Source organism: Tiliqua scincoides, chromosome 2 (assembly GCF_035046505.1).
Source record: "Tiliqua scincoides isolate rTilSci1 chromosome 2, rTilSci1.hap2, whole genome shotgun sequence".
NCBI classification, from domain to species: domain Eukaryota; kingdom Metazoa; phylum Chordata; class Lepidosauria; order Squamata; family Scincidae; genus Tiliqua; species Tiliqua scincoides.
The window spans coordinates 117,386,005-117,406,986 of record NC_089822.1 but is presented as its reverse complement, the minus strand read 5'-3'; the positions used below and the strand labels follow the sequence as shown (position 1 = coordinate 117,406,986).

The 20,982-nt window shown below is 46.4% G+C and overlaps 1 protein-coding gene across 1 annotated transcript; it reads left to right on the top strand.

Moving 5' to 3' along the window:
* The first annotated feature begins 528 nt into the window (after positions 1–528).
* MAGIX (MAGI family member, X-linked) lies at positions 529–16,546 on the top strand. The gene is made up of 6 exons (XM_066618580.1): positions 529–700; positions 7,698–7,847; positions 8,051–8,133; positions 8,939–9,082; positions 11,184–11,322; positions 14,174–16,546. Exons 1-6 carry the CDS (start codon positions 652–654, stop codon positions 14,659–14,661), a joined length of 1,053 nt encoding a protein of 350 aa, XP_066474677.1. The 5' UTR covers positions 529–651; the 3' UTR covers positions 14,662–16,546.
* The last annotated feature ends 4,436 nt before the right edge of the window (positions 16,547–20,982 follow it).

Here is a 20,982-nt window from a genome sequence, read left to right as displayed (position 1 = left end):
AATGCATTGTAATAGACATCATATTATGCAACTGCAGAGCGTCAATTGTGGCTAAACTATTGATGCTATGCCAAAAGTAGTGGCATTTTTTAAATCCTCAGACCAAAATTAATAAACATCAGAATATTCAGATAAACACAAAATTGTTCAAATTGTTGTAATTACTACCATTATTTTTTATTTGGGGGGGGATAGTCATGAGACTGAATTAATATGTTGTTGTGGTGTTGATATGCCACCTATCTTCTGTCTCAGAAGGAGAGAATTTTCTCTTCTGCGCTTCTTAATGGAAACTTGGTATTTGGTTTCTAATCATTTGGAGACGCACCCGCCTGCCTTGAATTTGGGACACTGAATCAGGAAGTGCCCGGAGCAGAATTCCCCTACTAACCAGGAACTCTTCATCAACTCAAAACAACCTGCCTCTCCTGGCTCGGAATAGGTTAAGCCTCAGCCACTCCATGCCCTCCCCTGAAAGTCCTTGGCTTATCAGGCGAAGCCTTCCTGTGCAGAGGAATTCCTGAGAGGGGGAGGGAGGCTAGTGAGAGGGTTGCGGGAAAAGCAGGAGCTGCAGGCAGGTGGGGAGGTGAATCAACCCTCTCCCCACTCTAACTCCGCTGGTTCCCTTTCCCTGCTTCATCTACCCTGAAAATGCTCGAGCAAGTCCAATCCTTTCTGCGCCACATCCAGGACTTCAAGCGTAAATACCCACCTCCTGTGGCTTTTGCTTTGTAGTTGATTGTGAGAGGAGTTTCTGCCCCACAGAAAGTGGGGAGGGGGAAGAGGGATGTTGAGGCTTATGTCTCCTCCATAGGAGCAAAACAGGAGGCTGTATTGCTCCATATCTCTTAACAGGTGGGACTGGGGATATTGGGGAAATGTATGGCTTGTCATGGTGTTGGGAGAAGGTATGAGAGGTGAAGATATTCTGGGGGGAATGTGTAGGCCAAGGTGATTGTATATTGTCAAACAAGAAGTGTGTGTGTAGGTCATGCCTGTCAGCAATGACTGCAAGCCAAAACTTCAGCATGGAGAGGGGGAAGAAAGGTTGTTGATCCCTTTCAGGGAGTTGGAATGAAGCAGAGGAGGTTGTGAGGCCGTGCACCCGTTGTAGGTGCTAAACTGGCATGTGTCATAGGGGCTGGGGGTCGAAGAGAAGAGTAGGGGGAGTTTGCGATCATGGTCAAGGCCATTTTTGCAAGCAAAACTTGACAAGTATGATTTGTTTCTTCGTTGGTCACTCAAACATAAAAGGTATTTTAGCTAGAATACAAGTTTGCTCTCCCCTCCCCAAACTTAGAAAATGCAACATGCACATTTTAGATCTAATCCGAACATACCTGGTAGAATACAGAAGGTCTTAACTACCACACATACAGTGAGAATACCAGTCCTAAATCCAGGTTCCAGTAATAAAAAATGGTTGCACACATTCCTGGAATGTATTGTTTCAGAATGCAAATGTGAGCTGGAGTTAAATGTGGGTCACTTCCACTCTCCATTAATGCCATTGACAAGCAAGACATTCACAAGCAACTCCTTTCAGGACTAAAGAGCCATTGTTAGCGTTACCTGTGACAACGCTGCGCAGATGAGAAAGGAGTCCAAACAATCCTGTGCGCAGCCCAGGAATGGTGGAAAGTCGGTGCGTGTGCATGTACCAAAGATAAGAGCCGGATAAGCAAATGTTTCTTAGGGCGTGCATACATCTGCGTGAATGACAAATCCAGGCATGTCTGCCTGGGAAAGGAGCCCACCATTGAGTGTCTGTATACACCCCCTTCCATTGCCCCAGCTGAGCTAAACAATCAGGTGCTTCTGGCAAGTAAATATTGACGCAAACAAACAGGCCAAGTACCAGGGGTGCCTGTGTGATATGGGAGGGGAAGAGTATTTTGGGGTCTGCATGTTTCCCTTTCATGTGCTGTTCTGGTTTTCATTGCTTATGGGGAAGGTGCAAAGCTAAGTGGAGAGTCTCTGTTTGGAACTGTAAGTCAGATACTAGAAATGTTTCACTATTTTCACAAGAACATAGGTGAATACTCTTGGCTACTTCTGAAGGGGCGATGGAAGGGCAATTGGTATCCATCTATGCTCTGTTTACCAGCAAGAGCTGCATAGTGTTACTTCACCGTGTACCATGTTCTCCACCTGCACCTGTTTTCTTACAGCAGCCTCAGTCCACAGAGTCTCATGCACAGCAATAGGCTGCATATGCACTGCTTCACATGAAGATGCACAGACATGCGTGCACCAGCCAGATTGTTGGCGCTGCCAGATTTGTTGCTAGTGCTAGGGCTTCCCTGGAGGCAGAGGAGTAGATTCAGGCTGCAATCCTATCCACACTTACCTGAGAGTAAGCCCCATTGACTACAGTAGGACTTCCTTTTGAGTAGACATGGCTAGAATTGGGCTCTCAGTTGTCGTTCCCCCCCCCCCCCCATTTTAGCACAATCAAAACTGGCCCAATTTTCTGTCAGGGATGCTATATGGACTCTTGCTGCAAAGGTTCATTTGTTGCACAGGTCAAACTGATGGTTGCAAGGGTTTTACCCTTTTTACCCTGCAGAGCCACTTTTGTGTGTGTGGACCATATCTAGGAAAGTGATCTGTCTACAGAAACCTACTTGCATATATGGGTCACTCTTGCTGGATTGTGTATCCAGGTCACGGGTGTGTACCTAATTTGTTGCCAGTGTTAGAGCTTCGTTGCCAGCAGTATTTTTTCTGGCTGTTGGTATTATTTAAGAAGTAATTTTCCCATTTTGCTGGCTTATACTGGGTTTTGAAATATTGAACAGCAGTGCTCTCATGTAGCTCTCAGATTTCACATGTGCCACTTAAAATGTCATTGAGCCTCTCAGACGTTGTGGGTGTGTATCTGTAAAAGACAAAAGCAGTGTTTTAAATGAATTACTATCAGACTTTTTATTCAGTTGATGCCCATGCAGGAAGGTGACATTACAGTCACATTTCAACCTTTCTGCATTATGTGTGCCCCCCCCTAAACAAATGCATTCTATCTGAAGCCCTGAAGAGAAGCCTGGGGTAAAGCACTGTCAGTGATTTGGTGATTTCCTTCATCTCCTCCCCCCCCCCCATCTCCAGTGAAATTGATACATCGGAGGAAGTGCCTTATCACCATTTAGCTGATGCAAGGGAAACTTCCCTTATCCATGCTTTTTCCAGCCCCACTCCCACTCCCACCCAGGGAAATGACATTTTTGCTTTATATACGCCCATGCTAGCGCATGCAGTAAGACTTTAATTTTAAAAGTAGTCAGGCATTAAGGAGACGGATAAGATTTTTCCTTGACCATGTCATGTGGATCTTGGGCTGCTCTGGAAGCCAGACTTGACCAGGCCTGCCTGATGGGTTGACGAAGTCCTTGTCATTCCCCAACAAAGCCTCCCTTCATTCACAGGGCCCCTCGGGACCCAGACCATACTGGCCCGCAACTCACCGACTTCAGAGTCCTGCATCGGCTCTCCCTCTTCTGCCAGCTCTTTGATCTTGCAGGTGCCCCACAGCACCGCCTGCACGTAGTCCCTCATCCCCTTGGCTTTTCACCACCACCATGGAGTTTAGGAAGGGCAGCTTCTCCTTGTCCTCCATGTCTGAAAAGTGGGTGCCCAGGAGACAAGGGCAGCAGCGGGGAAAGGCAGTTTGAGAGGGTCCCCCCAGACTTTGCTGCTCCAGATGTCCTTGACGGAGAAACCAGGCTAAGTGACATCCATGCAAATGTGCTGCCTTTGCATGCAGCCTCTGTGCAGACCAGTTGTTGGTCCTGGATTCCAAGCTGCCTCTTCTGCCAGGGTGGGCGTGTCATGGCAAGGTGGGGTTGGGGCTGTGCCCGCATTAGAAGGTGGGCAACCTTGAGCCAATCCCCTGCACCAGCGAGGGAGAGGGGGAGGGAGAGACCCTGCCCAAAAGGAAAACCTGTAGGCATGGTTGGCGAGGCCAAGCCAGGCAGCCAGGTCAGCACAACCAGGCCATGTCAGGTCAGAGGGCCCCTGTGAGGCAAGGCCCTGGAAGCTACAAGTCATTATGTATGTGTATGTAGCCATTATGCTGGACCAAAATATTCCATGTTCACATACTTAGCAGTTTAATAGGAGAAAATGAAGGCTTGGGTCCATTTTGTTTCTCTGTCTCTGTTGCAGGCTGACAGTGGGAAACCCATGGCCCCAGCCTGCATATAAAGAAGTTCCTTTGATTCTTTTAGAACCTATAGCAAGAAAAGGCTTATAAATAATATACATAAGGTTTCTTTTAGAATCAAAATACACCAAAGCTCCATGTTAGATTAGTAATGCTTATATGGATTAAGTAAGAAATGGAAGATTATGTCTAGCACTGTTTAAACCATATGAACTGTAATTCACCCCCTCTGGAGAAGTTTAAACAGAGGGCTGAGGCAAAGCCATAAATCTAAGATGTTTTACTGCTAAGCTGACACATCATCAGATAAGAATGGGACTATGCCTTAGCTTCACTTTGAAGTCAGGAATGCAACCCCCAGAGCCTGAATGGCTTGTAGGAAAAACACATAGAAAGAAGGATTTTTGGACAGAAAACATCTTGTATTTTAAATATAATTGAATAAGCTTTCTTTAAGAACCAAAATATGCACTGGGAAAGCTATCAGGCAAGTTTCATGTCAGAAGAGTTTTGTGTATGCATTCTGCCAAGAAGCTACATCATGGTGTTTGAGAAATGTTACAGATCCTACTACCAACGGGCTACTGTGTACTCTTAAATGCCTAGTAGGGTTGTAAATTAGCAGAAAGAGATATCTGGGAGCTGCCAGAGCCTTACACCCAAAGTTCACAGAAATGCCAAATGGATCATGAAAGTCAGCATGTATGTTAATACTCTTTACTGCCTTAATGGTTAAAGGAAACAATTATAAATGAAAGAGTGAATCTTAGCTGTTAAAATTAGTTCAGTTAAATTTAGTTTAATTAAAGCATGAAAAACACAGAATGTAGTAAAAGACTTAAGTCTCACGCCTTGAAAATGCAGATGCCTGAAGTGAATTAATTAGGAAGACTCTAGTGAAATTACAGTTTACAGATAAGACCTTTATCTAAGCAAAAGGCATTCCAACTCTCTATATCATGCCTATCAACTAGATAAGGAGCAACATACAGAGAACTAAGGGAGTAAACTTGAATATTTATATCTCTTTCTGTTGGTGCCAGAAGCAAGAGCATTTTAATGAGAGAATAGTCAATCTTAGTTGACAAGAACAGATAAGTAAGGGCATCTGGAAAGTATCATTAGAAGCCCAAACTAACAAAAACATTCCAGAAACACTCTGCCTGCATTCTAAAAGTTAACAGAGAAAGCAGGACTTAACAAAGAGAGAAATCTCTTGAAAAATCCTTGTTTTTAAGAAGAATTTGGATTGTTTGGTATCAGATTGAGTTTATATACATACTGAGGATCATAGGGAATCAAAAATTCAGTTCATAGAAGGCTTCTATTAATTAAGAGAGGAATATAAAATAGCATTGTAATAAATGCGTAAACAGTGCCACCTACAGGTTGTTGGAAACAGTGTTTTCTGGAAATGTAATAGCCTTAAAGGGAAATGTAACCTGAGACTAACCAATCAGATGTCTGAAACGTGTAGCCAATCATGAGACAAGCCCCATTTCTGATGTCATGAACCCCTTAGCCAATGACAGTGAGATTTTTCAGACAAAGAAGCCAGAATCCTATATAAACCTAGGATTCCTATTGAAACATAGCTATTCTCTGGAGGGCAATGAGAGTCACCACACAGCTCTCACTGCTCTCATCACTTTGAACAAAGGAGAGGCCCATTGCTGGCAATAAAGCTTGCAGATGATCATCATTCTTGCCTACCGAGTTCATTTTCAGTTTGTTTTGAGTTTGTTTTCAACTTTGCTTTTAAAGCTCACTTTGAGTTAGTTTTAAGTTTGCTGCGGACCTTGCAACACCTGTAGTTGTCTGGACACGCATGGCACCCTCTGTGAGGCCCTGGTCTTTGTGAACTGGAGCAGGCTGGAGGGGTGGTTGCACTAAGAGGGAGGCACACTCTTCCAGGCAGTCTCTGTCCATAGTCGCTGGCATCACCACTCCCCTTCCTATGGCTCCAAAGAGCTCCATTGCATCTCTCAGGGATTCATCCAGATTTGTAAGTCAGATGTTTGTTATTGAAAATCCAGAATAACTGAAAGAAAGGGGGAAAGGGGACAGAAAGAAGGCTGTGAACCGGAGCTTTTAAAAATTATTACTCCTTTTTTTCTTTTGAAATTTTGTGCCCCTAAGAATTTTGTGCCTAGGGCAACTGCTCCTCTGCCCCCCCCCATGCTATGCCACTGAGAAAAGATTCCTGAATGGAGTAGGAAAGAATCCTGAATTAAAGCACTTTAAAATGCACATCTGATTTCAGCCTTTTTCTTTTTGGTAGAATTTGAATACTGAATCTTTGTCCATGGGTTGTTCCCTATGTTAATTTGCAGGAGGAGAAATGGCACCAAAATGCCTTGGGCAAGCCCTGAGAAGCAGGAGCTGTGTGTTCCCTTTTAGCAAGACTGTGTGTCTGTGGGGCAGGGAGCTAGGCCTGGAGGGGACCAAGCAGGATTCAGCAGAAATCCTACAGCACTTGAAGCGGGTAATAGGCCCAGACTTGGGCTCTATTGGTTTTGTGAGGCTTCTAAGGGAAGATATCGGACAGAGCCCAAAATACAAGTATATGTGTTTACATTCCCAAACTGGGCCTAATGATTACAAGAACCCTGTCTCTTCAGAGCAGCTTCTAGAGATTTGTTTTTGCTTGGAGTGATCTAATGTGGCACCGCCAAATGGTCTTGGATTGTACCCTTAGGAGAGTGAACAGTCTGGAGTGGACTGATTCAGGGTCTGATCCAGACCCGTGCGCACCGGCTTACCACCAGTGCCATAAGGTATGTTTGCAGGCCCTTCCCACCGGCCCAGCACCAGAGCTAGCCCAGCATGAGCCTGTGCTGTGCCAGCTCTGGCGCTGGGCTGGCGTTCTACCGTCCAGCGGTCACCTGGACCGCCTAGTGGCGGAGAGGTGAGTGAGGGTGTGAGGGGAGGCAGGGAGGAAGCATTTTGGGTGGGGAGAGGTACAGAGAAGGTGGGGGGAAGGCGTGGTGGGGTGAGAGTGGTGTGGGAGGAGGGTCTCCACCGGATCCTGAGCCCCAGGTTGGGCTGCGCAGCCTGACATGGGAGTCTCTGATTCTGTGCTGGCTCCAGAGCCACCACAGAATCGAGTAGCCCCATTGCAGGGCTATTTCCCTTCTCCCAAGGAGCCGCCATGGACTGCCTGGTTCCACTCAGGATGCCACGGTAGCCATTTTGGCGCCGCAGCAGCCCTGCGCTCCAGGCAGCTCAGGATTGGGCTGCCCAGCTCCTCACCCATAAGGTCTGAGTGACCTCTTCTTGGTTCCAAGGTTGGTAACTCAGTCTACTCTGCAGAAATTTCTTCAGGGAGTTCCTCCTGGCATCAGGTCTGGTGGTCGCAGGCCATGGTGGTCTCATGAGGCCATGACCTCATGGGCCTAAGTTTCTGTCTCAATGAGATCATCGCCAGAGGTGGGACTGGATCACAACTGTGTGAAGGAGGCTGTTTTTCTAAAGAGATGGAGGCTGTGCTTTGCCCCCATCCAAACTTGCTGATCTATCTGTTCTCTCCTCCCAGCCAGCTCCCTGTTGCCTCATCAGGAAGAGGGCCCTACTCATCAAGAGGATGGTGGACTCCTGGCCCGGCTATCCCACACCGACGTTGGGGGCATCTTCCGGCAGGCGGGGAGCCGAGTGCGAATGAGGGTCCGGAGTCGCAAGGATGCAGGTAAGTGACTGTGGGGGGCCACTTGAGGGAGCAGATAGACAAGAGCAATAAAGGAATCTGGGAGGTTGGAGGAGAGAAATCATAGGATCCAGGGGAGGGAAAGAGGAAGGGCAGATGCTGGGGAAATAGAGTAAAGAGGGAGGAAGAAGGGAAGCAATGGGGAATATTTCCTTCCCATTCTGACTCTCCCAATTCACTTGCAGGAGTTTCTAGTGATTTGAACACTGCCGACATTGATGTGGGTGAAAGCCCTCGGAGCCCCACCTTTCGTTCCCCTCAGCTCCAGGTATTGCAAGTCAAAGAAAAGACAGTTGGGGATATTGGAGAGAAAAGGACTGTTTGAAGAATTAGGGTGAAGGGAGAATGGGCACACGAAGTAGCAAGAGACAGGGGAGGGGGAAAGCACAACTCAAAGTGAGTCAGAGCTGGCCCTAGTTGGTAGGATTGTTCTCCACGCAGAGACTAGCATCTCAACCCTTTCCTGCTGCATCCCTGTGGCTTTGTGCTTATTCTTCTCTCCACGCCAAAACCTGGCTTCAAGATTGCGCTGCTTTTCCTCTCTGATCTGAAACGACCATTTGGATGCCCCAATATTGTGCATCCGCCCACTGTTGTTGCCTTCAGTGGTAAAGGACAAATGTCCAGGATGCACATCCATGTGTCCAGTGAGCCCCTGATGTCTAGTGTTGGTGGAACTGCAGAGGTAGCTCGCGGGCCTATTTGGAAATAATGTCTGCCCATGGTGATCTATAGACATTCCCAAAGTGTAAGAAAAGATCCATAAAATAGTTTTTGAGGAGCTAGAGAAAAAAGGGTGTTGCTTAATCAGGAATAGCATGAGCCTCCATGACCCAAGGCAGTATACCTCTGCTACCACCATAAGCTGGGAGCAAACAAGAGTGGGTATCTGTCAGTATCATGCTCTGCTGGTGAGCTCTTAGAGGCACCTGGCTGGTCAATTTGGGATATAGATTGCTGTACTAGGTAGATTGTGATGTGGTCCAGCCATGCAGAGCCTATGGCTCAAGAAACCAAACACGGTCTGAACTGGCTGGATTCCCGAGCCTATGGCCCTTCTCTCTGTTCCACAGGAGACTGGCCAATACTCAGTGGAGTTGCTGCGAGGACCTAATGGTTTCGGCTTCAGCCTGAGAGGTGGCAGTGAATATAATATGGACATCTATGTCTTAGCCCTCATGGAGGGTGGACCAGCACAGCAATGTGGCAAGATCCAGGTAAGAGAAAGAAAGAGACTTCCCCATTTCTGGAACTGCCTAGGGATCTTCTCCAGTGACAGAAAAAGAGTCATAGGAAATTTGGAGGCACTTGGATTCCAGTATCTGATGCCAGCTTCTAAAACAACAGGATGGATTGGCACAAATAAACCCTGGTTCAAAAAGCAGGCAAGCTGATTTGATCCCGTCTCCCACCCCACTTTTTTAAAACTTATGAAAGTGGTCTGGCTATGTATAGTCAAGGCAACTGGAGAAAGCTGATGGAAGTTGATGTAGTGGTTAAGGGTGCAACAAAAAGGAAAACATTGGGTCACACCAGTGTGAGAGGGAGGTCAGTTACTATGGAGAAAGGCAGGAAGGAGGGGGTCGCTTCACCTTTGCCCTACCTGCCAATTTTTGACAGTAAGTAGTGCCTCTAGCCTCCATTTTACAGGCTTTCCACCTCATGGTGATGGCCTGGCAAGAATCAGCAGAATGCTGCTGCTGCTATTATTGTTCTTTATTACTTTTGTATCCCATCTTTCCTCTAAGAAACTTGGGGCAAAATACATGGTTCTTTCCAGCTCCATTTTATCATGCCCTAGGAGGTAGATTTGACTGAGAGAGAGCGACTGGCCCAAGGTCACCCAGTGAGTTTCATGGCTAAGTGGAGGCCTACCACCACACCATTCTAGCTTTCAGTGCAACCCCCTTCCTTTTACCACTGATCCTTCCCTGCCGATGCCCTCCCATGGATTTTTGTTAATCAGCAGGCACAAATTTAGGAGACATTCTGGTAAGTTTGCTGGTATAACATGCAGTCCTGCCTTAAAAGTGTGACCTGTGAGCTAAGAAGCACCTCGTTCAAATATTACCTCATTTGTGAACTTGCTAGGTACCTGAGACAAGCTGCTGTTTTTCTTTCTGAAACTTGGGAATGTGGCGCTAGCCTACCTTAAAGGGATGTTGTAAGGATTACTGAGATAATGTACGTGGAACAGGGCCTAGGAGAGGGGGGTAAAGGGTATAATTTGTACCCAGGCCCAGGTTCAGAAAGGGGGCCTAGGAGCCAAAGAAAGGGCCCCAGAAATTTCCTGGGATCTTACATTTTCCAATCTCACCCAGACTTACTGCCCACATAGGATGCTGGAGGCATTACCGTGGGCACATGGCGGCAACTACTGCCACAAGCCATACACACCAGGCCCAGGAATGCATACATTCTTTAGCAGTGTCATCTGGGAGAAAACTGACCTGCTACAGTAGCTCTTTGGCTTGCGAATCCACTAACCATGAAGGAGCGTAGAGGAGCTTAGAGGAGCGTAGAGGAGTTCTACACAGTTGTAGAACTGCAGCTGAAGCAGAAGTCAATTTTGGTGTACACAGGGCACTTTCCATTCTAGTGTGAGCCTAAATACAATGATACTAATCTCCTGCAATAATTATCTATATTTGAAAGATTTTAGAGAGACTTAGGAGTCGGTTTTCCATATCTAGCTGCCAACACCAGGCAGGCAGGTAGACCTCAGCTCTACGTTGGGAAGACTGATAGACCTGGGCTCCAAAGACTGCTCTAGCTGTTGCCACTTTCCCCTGCCTGTTTTGCTCCTGTTCTGCCCACCCCCACTGCCACCCTTCACACTCTGTTTCACCCCTTCCTCTTTGGGAAGGGGCCCAAAAGAAACTTTGTACCCCCTGATAAAATTCCTCTCAGAGGCCCTGACGTGGAGCACTTTGAAAACTTGAAGTGCTGCGTCAGTACTAAGTGCTATGCGTCCCACGTCCTCCCAGATAGATGTCAACCTATAAGAAGGGATGTGCATGTTCAAGGGACCTTTAGCTTTGCCATGCAAGAATCTCATACCCAGAATTCCATATCCTAGGAGCTGTGCTTTTTAATGCAATTTTCTAGCCTTTATGGTTGATGATGTGTTTGTCTCCGGTGAGTAAGATAGGATTATAGCCTGTCTTACTGAACACAATGGACTTACTTCTGAGTAAAATAACACTGTTTTGAAACACTGCTATTGATGAGAAAACTCTTCATGCAAACTCAAGCCCTCATTCATATCTCCTCAGAGGGGTTAGTAGGCTTTATACTAAAATGTTATGGTGGTGACAGGTGAGCGACCAGCTGATAGAGATCAATGGGGAGCCCACGGTGGGCATGACGCATGCACAAGCCGTGGAGCACATACGCAGCGGGGGTAGCCGGATACACCTGGTGCTGAAGAGAGGCAACGGCTTCATTCCCGACTATGGTATGTCTATGCTTCTTTGAATCTCCAAGACCCTTCCTTCTCTTATGCAGTGGAGGTAGTAAGAAAGATTCAGTCTGACCCACTAATGAATGCTGCATCCCCCAGAAATATGTTCTTCCAATATGGTATGGTCCAGATTGATCTGACTTTGGATTTCAGGGGGGAACAGTATGATACTTGAGCCTTGCACCAACAACTCTTCCCCAGCCCCTAAGCTACGGGAGAGGAGGAGGGAACCCCTAAGTGGTCTCCTTTGTCTCAGGATGAAGACAGATGTAACCTGGCTGCACTAGGCAGACCGTGGTGGGACCCAGGAAGGCAGTTCTTATGGCCCCAAAAAATCTAACATGGTTTGAACTGGTTTGACTCCCTAGTTTGTGGTCCTTCTCTCTGCTCCACAGGAGACTGGCCAATACCCTCACAAGGAATACACTTGGCACCATACTGATAAATCTCACATTAAAATTCTCTCCAACCCTCCCATCTCTTCCCTTTAGAGGGTCTCTGCAGAGAGGCAGGTTTTGGGCCTTCAATATTCACCCCTCTCTCCTCTTCTCTTTTTTTTTCCTGCCCCGTTGTCCTTCGTCCATGTGATCCTCCATACACCACCCCAACTCACCCATGGTGCTGTCTGATTTCCCCCTCTGCCTGCTCTGTGCTAACCTTGCCTTAACCTTTCTGATCTGCCTTACCTTTCTGGTCTGTGATGGCTTCATTTCCCCTCTCCCACCCGGTTTGTACCGGCCTTGTAACTTCCCTATCACTTCCTTTCTCTCCCCCCCCCAAGTCTCCATCTGTCTCCGCCCCACAGGGCAGCCGTTGGCCAGTCTGGCTCTCTGCGTGACCAACTCCCCCCGGGGGGAGCCCTGCTTCTGCCTCGTGGGACGGGTCGAGAATAAATGGTGGGTGCCCAGTCCCCAGTTGGACCAACTGAACCACCCAGCCCAGTCCCCATCTGTTGCTTAGTTTCCCAGGGAACCACTGCTTGAAATCCTCAGCAGGTGATGGGGGAGCTCCTGTCTCATTCTGTAGGGGGAGATGATCCTGCTGGAGCCACTCGCTCCCTCCTTAATGTTCACAGTCCCCTTACTCCCACCCCACCCTTTAACACCCCTCCCCAGTCTTCCTGCTCTCTTTCATCTCTACCCAACATCATCCAAGTGATCTCTCCTGCAGGCAAGGCTATGTGTATTTTGCAATTCTGCACAAGCATAGGAAAGGAGCAGAATTTGTATTGGCTGCACTGTCTGCCTTAAGAATCTGCAGGATGAAGACAGATGCAACATTTTACAGCAGCTGTGCACATTTGAAAGCACCCTCACTGAATTCCATCCAAACGGTACCTTGTCTCTCTAGAGTTTTGCAGATGTCAGTTTTGCAGATGTCAGTTCTGCATGTTTATAGCAGAAGGCCTGCTCAGGATGGCCCTGATTGGCTAATGCCTGTTGTGTCTCAACGTCACCATTTCCCCTCAACAGACATTTTGCATTGTTTTAAATTGATTGTGTATACGTTTGTTTTTAAATAAGGTAATAAGTGAGCAAATGTACATGCAATGCTTAAAAAAAATTCTAAGGCTTGCCCGAATCTTGGTGGGGGGAGCAGGGCTGATGGCTGTACCTGTGTGCCAAGTACACAAAAACCTGTGTATCCAAGTACTAAGTGCTGTTATGACATCTGCCAGTTCAGTTGCAAATCCAGGCTCACATGGGCAAAGTCTTCAAAGCCAGTGAGATCTCACTAGGAGTTGGTCTTCAGTGCCCTGCATAGCTTGTTGACTCTCAGAAGCAGAATCAGTCCCAATATGCAGTGTGCATAATTTATACAAGTGGTAGAATTCAGCTTATCTGGATGCAGAATTGTGGTTTATTTTATTGTGCACATAGTCTGCCCATGGCCACCCCTGCTTTCTTCCCCAGCTCCAGTTCCCACTTGTTTTCCATTCCTCACTGGTTTATTTGGAAACTTCCCTTCCATGTATTGATACCTTATGAAACATGATCAACCCTTATTGGAAATGGTAGAGTTCTCCACCCACACCATACCCACTGAAATGCTGAACCTCTAGCAATCTCCTTCCAGCCCAGCATGACAAACATAATCCAACAAAGTGGCTTGTTTTGGCCTATTGGCTCCCCAGTGGGAGAGGTGATCTTTACTAAAGACCCCAAGAACTCCAAAGCATAGGAATTGCAGTTTTTGGTCTGGGGGTTGCTTGGAGGGAAGCTACAACAGTTGAATCTGTTTCAAAGTGGTAAGGCAAAAAGGCCCTTCTGGTGAGAACATTCCAGAGCCTTGTAGCTCCCTGATCATGATGGATCTAACTGGATTGGTTCCTGGGGACTAGACCTATACTCTGGAGAGCCAGGAGGCAGTAGATTGAAGAAACCAGTAACCCTCTTGGGAAATCCCAGGAAACAGAAAATTCTCTTAAGGCTTCAGAGGCAAAGAATCACCATATAGGAACCTCACAGATGTGGATTCCCTGGTAATAGTAACCCTTGGTGGTAGGGTTGCCAAGCAATGAGTATTTAACTGGCCTGGTCAGGAAAAGTATGTTTGGTTTGGTAACTAGCAACATGTTCTGACAAAGCAAATCAACTCCAGATTCTGTCAGGCCTCACCCTGACCCAATCCCATCCTGATCCTACTCTACCAGTTTCACCCAACCCCCAGCTCCATCCCTCTTGCCCTGTTGTTGAAATCAAAATTTAGAAATTTGATAAAGGCAGTATGTTGTTTGGGGTGAGGGGTTGTGGGGGAGGGAGGTTCACATACAACCCCCAGCCCCATCCTCATGATCGCTTCGGGGCTTAATGTCTCTTGTTCTACCCACCCCTCTTTTTCCTAGACCATGAGTGCAGCAAGAGTCCTGCCAAGTTGCAGCAGGTGCCAGAGGCTGAGGACAAAGCCAGGCACCGACACCGGAGATCAAACCCTCCAGGGGCCCCCCAACATCAGGGACAGACCCTCTGTGATGGGAGCGGCCAGGAGGCTTCACCCAGCAGCAAACGGCAGCTCCCCAAAGCCCGCCAGCCCAGCCGACTGCAGCCTAGCTCCACCAAGGCTCAGGTGGAGGAAGAAGATGATGGGGAAGGGCGCTGGAGACCCCAGGAGCAAGGGAAGAATGTAGAGGGTGGGGGCGAGAGTTGCAAGCTCCTCTCCCCCAGGCCAAGCAGGAAGTTGCGGTCAGACCTGGTACCTGGGCCCTGGCTTGTGCCCAGTAAAGAACGCCTGTCCCGGGCTCTGTGGGGCGTCTGCATGGGGCAGGGGGAGGATGAAGAACAGAAGGGTGACACAAGGAGAGGAAAGGTCCTGGAGGTGAAGAGGCGAAGTTAGGCCCAGCTCTGCATAATGCAGTGCAGCCATGTTGAGAACTATTCAGTGCCTGGGGCAATGGCACTGTCCACCCCCATCTGGACTATGCAATTTGATTTTCCCCCATTCATACTATGCAATGGTAATTTTTGTTTTCTTCTCCCATCCCAACTGCTCATCCATATTATGCAATGGTGATGACTCCCCCCCCCCCCCCACACACACACACACTCATTGCCACTTTCCTTGGGGCTGTGCAGTAGTATTTTCCATTCAGCTGTTCCTGTCCCCTCCCCCAAGGACTGCATGACAATCTCCTCCTGTGGCCTCCAACCAGTCATGGCCTGCAACCTTCTAGTGTAGTGCTTTTCAAAATATGCTCCTCAAGATTTCTATGGAGTTCTTCAATGAGAAGCTCAGTCGCAATGAACAAATAGCCTGACACATGACCATGACCCATCTTCTTCATCATCATCAGAGCAGAGGAGAAGGACTTTGCATGCGAAATGTCCCAGGCCCAGTCCCTGGTATCTAGAGGCAAGACTGAAAAAGGTCTTCATGACCCATCTGTAGTCCCAGACAGTCACTTGAGTCTGTATGGCAGCTTCATATGATCAGAGGAATAGGGAGCAAGCTTTAGGGTATGTTCTAAAGCTCAGAGTTTGCTTAGTTTGTAATGGCTAGACCCAACAGGCCAGGCTGGCACTTGAGACAAACTGAGGATGCACCTGATAGCAAGCAGAGAATACTCTGCAACTCACAGGGATTCCCTGGCACACGCACACACATTCTTCAGCTATTATGTCAATGTGGGAAGGGCTCCTGAGCTTGCAACCACTCAGGGCAGAAGGTTTTTCAACTTTGTTCATTCAGGTAATCAATTTCCATACTACTAGGGACCCCTCAGTGACTGCTCCAGAACCCTGCAGCTCATGTTACAAAGGATTCTGGGGCATATTTTAGGGTTTTACACAGGAAGATCATGTAGAACTAGACCTCCCTGTCATACCACAAAGGCTGCAAGAACAGCCTTAGAATGCAGCAAATGCTCCCCTGAGGCTGCACACTGCAAGCAAAGATCAATAGTGACAGGAACGCAGCCCTTCAGGGATCTTTGTCTGCCATTGCTGGTCTTCCCCTTGAAGAACACCTGTGAAGTTTCTATAGAATCTGAATTCCCTGGAGCATCCTTTGAAAACCACTGTCCTGACTTTCCTTCTTGCTTCACCTTTCAAGGCTATGCAGTGGTACGTTCCACGCTGCTGCTGAACTTCTCCCCCTACCCAGTCCAGTGGCACTGTGCATTCTTCTCTCTTCCTATGGGCTGTGTAGGGTCCACTGGCCTCTCAAATCTTTCCACTCCACTGGTGCCTCGAGCCATCCCAGGACTACACACAGGCTGGTACCTCTTTATCTGCCCAGCCACCCAGAATGCAATGCTATTCTCCACTCTGCTAGTGCCAACCACAGCCTGCATGAGAGCTGTTGTGCTAAAAACACAGAATTATGCCATATGGGGTTACATATGGGTCAGAAGAGCCCTGTGTTCCTGTGCCATGTGCACACAGATATGCCAACCCATGAAACTGGGTATTATATACAGATTTTTTTTTAAAGATACAACAGAGGACGCAGTGTTCCTGGCAGGCAATTTCAGCTTCTCCCAATCAGTCAGAGTGAGCTCTTGCTAATGGGCACAGTCTTGACCTAACTTGTTTCCTGCTGTGCTAAAACAGCGCAGTACTATGGACTTACTCTTGGCAAGGGATTGTGGGATAAGGAAGTGAGATAGTAGCACACCTCTTGCTCCTCTTCAGCAGATGGCCGGATGCAGTGAAGAAAGAAAAAGTTATGAATCTTTTTTTGCTATCCCCTTCAAAATAAAAGGTTGTTGCTTCCCAGCAGATCTGCTCACCTCTCAGTTCCTCTGCATACATCTGAACAAATGCAACACAGCATGCCTGGCCGGGGGGGGGGGGGGGAACACTGGAACATACAGACAAAGCATCAGCCATCTACCCCTGCTCTCCAGGGCCATGTGCATTGCATGTTGTGTGCCAATGGGAACAAATGGATGTGAAATGTGCATGCGTCCACAGGGTGCATTGGGAGAAACACTTGACAGGGCTTATGCTTCACACAGTTATGCAGGGGAGGGGTGGTCACACACATGGACACGTTTAAGACAAATTCCTGGGGGGTACGCATGCCAAAGACCATGGCATATAAGTGAATCCTAGCCCCTCGCTTTCAGAAGTCTTGGTGTTTATATAGGAGTCAAGCTTGCAACAAACCTCCCAAAGCCCCAGCTGCTATCATGCAGTATTTCCATCAGCTCTTAATTTGCAAAGAGGTGCTAGATTTCATATCTGCCTGGAAGCCACATCCTTAAACCCAAACATCTCACCACTGTCTCACAGGAGAGGAGAAAAACTCTTCACATGCTCAGAGGTACTTTATAGCCCGCCCACCGACCCATAGTTCTAAGTACCATAATGTACAACACGGATGGCTGAGGTTCCACAGCCCAATATAGATGAGCAAGGTTCATCTCAAATGAATGGTGTCTTCTTCTGTTCTAGCTCAGAAAGTGATCTGGCTGTAAGATTAACCAGATAAAACAGATGGCAAAGCTCTTGAACCTTTGGTAATGATTTGGAGCTTTTAACTGGAGATGGAAATGAAAGCAATGTGAGAAGTGTTTTAGGCATGCCTGGCACTGAAGTTATGCAATAGAAATGATTTTTTAAAATAAATCTTATAAAATCTATACATTAAAATAATTCTGATTTTTTAATTGGTTTTGTTTGCTCACCTTTGTTCCCTCAAACGGTATAATTCACCATTTAAGTGGTTCATCCAATTTAGGGTGGACAAATGAGCTATAACTTCTGGTGAAGTGACTGTCACCTGTCCTAAACCCATAGCATAGGCCCCAATCCTGTTCAAGTTAAGCATATTTGCTGAGATGAAAATTTCTAGTCCTTAAGACAGGGAAGTCAGTCTTAAAAGTGTTGAGGGAACTATCAGGGGGAATGTCAACAGCTTAAAAAGCTGTTGAACTGGACACAATTTCCAATGTTCCAACGGGTAGGGAATTCAGCTCCCTGTTTAACTCTTCATTATGATGAAAAAGCAAAATACAGAATGCAAAATAAACAATATATATGCAAATTGGCATAATTTATATGGGACACAAAGGCCAACTTTTCTCAGTGTAGAATTTGGACTGCAGAATTTTTTAAAAAATCAAGTTCTTCCTATATGTCCGTGCAGAACCAGAGCCCAACCAAAGAAGAAAGATGCTCACTGAGAGATTGTTACTTTTAGCAGGAGACATCCTGTTCTGGCTTCAAGGCTCCTGGGGTTGAAGCTGTTTTGTGGTTAAACCTGGCTCAGATCAAATATAAAATGCAGTAAAGAAGGATATGTGTTATAGACAAGCCCTCTCCCAAGGTTTTTTTTTTTTTTTTTTTTTTTGGTATCTGAGTTAAAAATGAGCTCACTTCCATTGTGTTTTATATATGGACCACAACAATAAGCACATTCAAGAGTCAAGAATTAACCGAATAAAACCATTACTTTCTTACTGTCATTTTTAAATACCAACAATTTGTTACTTCATTCCTTTTACAACTGGATCTATGCTCTGGGCAACCAATCTATGCAAATCTGTTCTCTGGGCAACCAATGGAGATCTGGGTTGTTTTCTGTAGAATGCAGAAGGCGTCACCCTGATGATGTGTTACTAAGCTGCCCCTGTTCACGGCCTCAAAAGTGCAGGCAGTGGCTCTCCTAGACATGGGCACAGTTCGTGACACTTTGGCACCCCAGGACAGTTGCTGAGTTTGTTTCTATAGTATGGTTGGCCCTGTTATATATGGTCTGAAGCCAGACATGCAAAGAACCATCAATTGCCTATTCCCATTCTCAACACTAGCTGCAAATGTGCTTGGAAGGAAGTCCTCCATGAGCACAATCCAAGCTACAGAACAGTCCTTGATCTCAAGGAATGGCTTTATAAGGCAAACCACTGAAAAATGAATGCATGGACAAAGCTATTCAAGAGATGGAAAGGGTCTTGCCAACCTCCACAGAGCCGCACATGAACTGTCTCATCCAAAGAATGATGGGGGGGGGGGGAGTAATGCAACCAATATACAAGAACTATGCACAGACTTATTCTGTAACATGACTAGTGATGGATTCTTCTGCAGAAGATGAGTGTCTTCTACCTTCCAGCCAGGAGGGGCAGTGTCAGTGAAAGGAAATGACTTGGCTCTGATACTGCAGACCCCTTATTTTGCTTCTGTACAGGCAGTTTATTTTTCAAAGGTTTGAGTGGTACAATCTCCTGTTGTCATTGAAATAAAAGCAACCAAGGCTGTGTCACCTCTGCTTATTTCAAACACCACAGAAGTCAGGGCCTGGCTCCAAATTTGCCATTGAATACTGTTTGAGTCACATACCCTACCATCAGTCCAATACGGATAGGAGGTGGCAGAGTGACCTGGGTGACAGGCCACAGAGTTACTAGCCTAATAGCCACACTGCTAAAGCAAAGCAACACATAAGATGGTAAAATTAAAGAGCAATATTGCAAGAACTGAAGCTGGGACTTGGGGCCTCAGAGGATAGGTTTACACTTTGGAATAATGTAGCTCAGAGATAACAGATACAAGTGCCAGGCAGCTGCTGGGGAGGAATGAGCTCTCACCTTGGCGAATGTTATGACATTCACTGATTTATGCATGTATCCACCAGCTTTGTAACTTTTATGCTTTTAGAACAAAAGCACACATATGCAATATGGAGACCAAGTGACTCTTGATACCAAACTGTACCCAAGGTAAAAGATCACAATAGTTAAATAAAATTAAGCCATAGAAACCAAAGTGCTTGGTTTTAGTAAAGCTTTTAAAAAGCTCTTTATTAAAAGGACAAGAAGCCTTAGTTTTGCAGAGAGGCCCCACAGCTGCTTAGTGTCTATACTAGCACATAGGAAAGGAATGCAGATAAGATAAGGAGTGCCAGGCAGATCACACTAGTGCCTTCTCTTTTAATGATGTTATTCTAAAAACTGTCAAAACAATCTGTATAATTGGCTTGAATTATGTCAGTGTTATTCAGCATTGGATAAATGGTATTATAGTGCACCCTGCTGGGTTTTGGAAACTTTGTAATTTAATAGGTTTTAAGGTGAAACTCCACCTGTAATGTAAATCATAACCAATCAATTGTTTGCCCAACACTCGTCCATCTATTGCCCACCTATTTCCCATCTTTAATGCAAATTGTACCTTATCTGGAACCTATTAGGTGTTTGCCCCATCTCTGATGTAAAATTTCAGCGAATGGGATGTCTTGATTTTGAGACAAAGGACTGAAAATTGTATAAATGGTCAAATCACCATTGGGGAGGGTCCCATGCTTTGAGACGAGAGTCCCATGGGTGCCCATTGCTTGCAATGAAATAAAGAGCCTGCAAATTTTCACTCCTAGTACCGAGTCTTCTTCATTGACCTTGCAACAATACCACAGAAGTGCCAAAAGAACACCACAATCTGCGGCAGTGCCTTCAACACGTTTCTGCAATGACTGATCCTTCTAGGATTGGCATCCAACAGGGGGCCAGCTGGGGTTCATGACCAAGCTCAGTGGCCCTGCCGAACACACAGCAGCCACCAAGAAACACTCCAAGCTGTTTTGAGCAAACAAAATGATTAGATAGATAGCTATTTTCTCCCCCAATCCAAGCATTTTATGTCATTGTTCTATCTATTTCCTTGACAAAAAATAAAGCAATGCTTATCCCTTACACAAAACCATTGTCCCAGCTCAGATACATACCTCAGCTAATATACGAGACAGTCATACATCAGTTAATATACATCAGCTAATATAAAAGACAGTCATATACAGCAGCAGTCAACTTCTTTCTGGTTGTTCACCAATACAAGATTTCCTTAACCATGGCATCTCCCCAGTCTGCCTGCCCCATTACATTGTGATTAAAAAAAAAAAAATGAATGGAGTTTTAGACATAGATAGGCAGTGCATTTTCAGACATCTCCTTGGTAATCTGAGGCAACATCCTGAGAGCAAGGATGGTGCAGGGGTCGGCACAATGGATTAGGACAGCACTTTCCAAAGTGGGGGTCGTGAGCCCAAGCTCAGGGTCACAGTTTGGGCCCTCCCATCCTCTCTTGCACCAGCATGGCTCCAAACAGGAGTCATTCCAGAAGCCCATTAATTACTGGAGCCTTTCCTGGTCTGGCTACCCACTCGAAATACTTCAGAATGGCCCTCCAAAGCTTCCTTAAATCACTTCCTGTTTGCTTC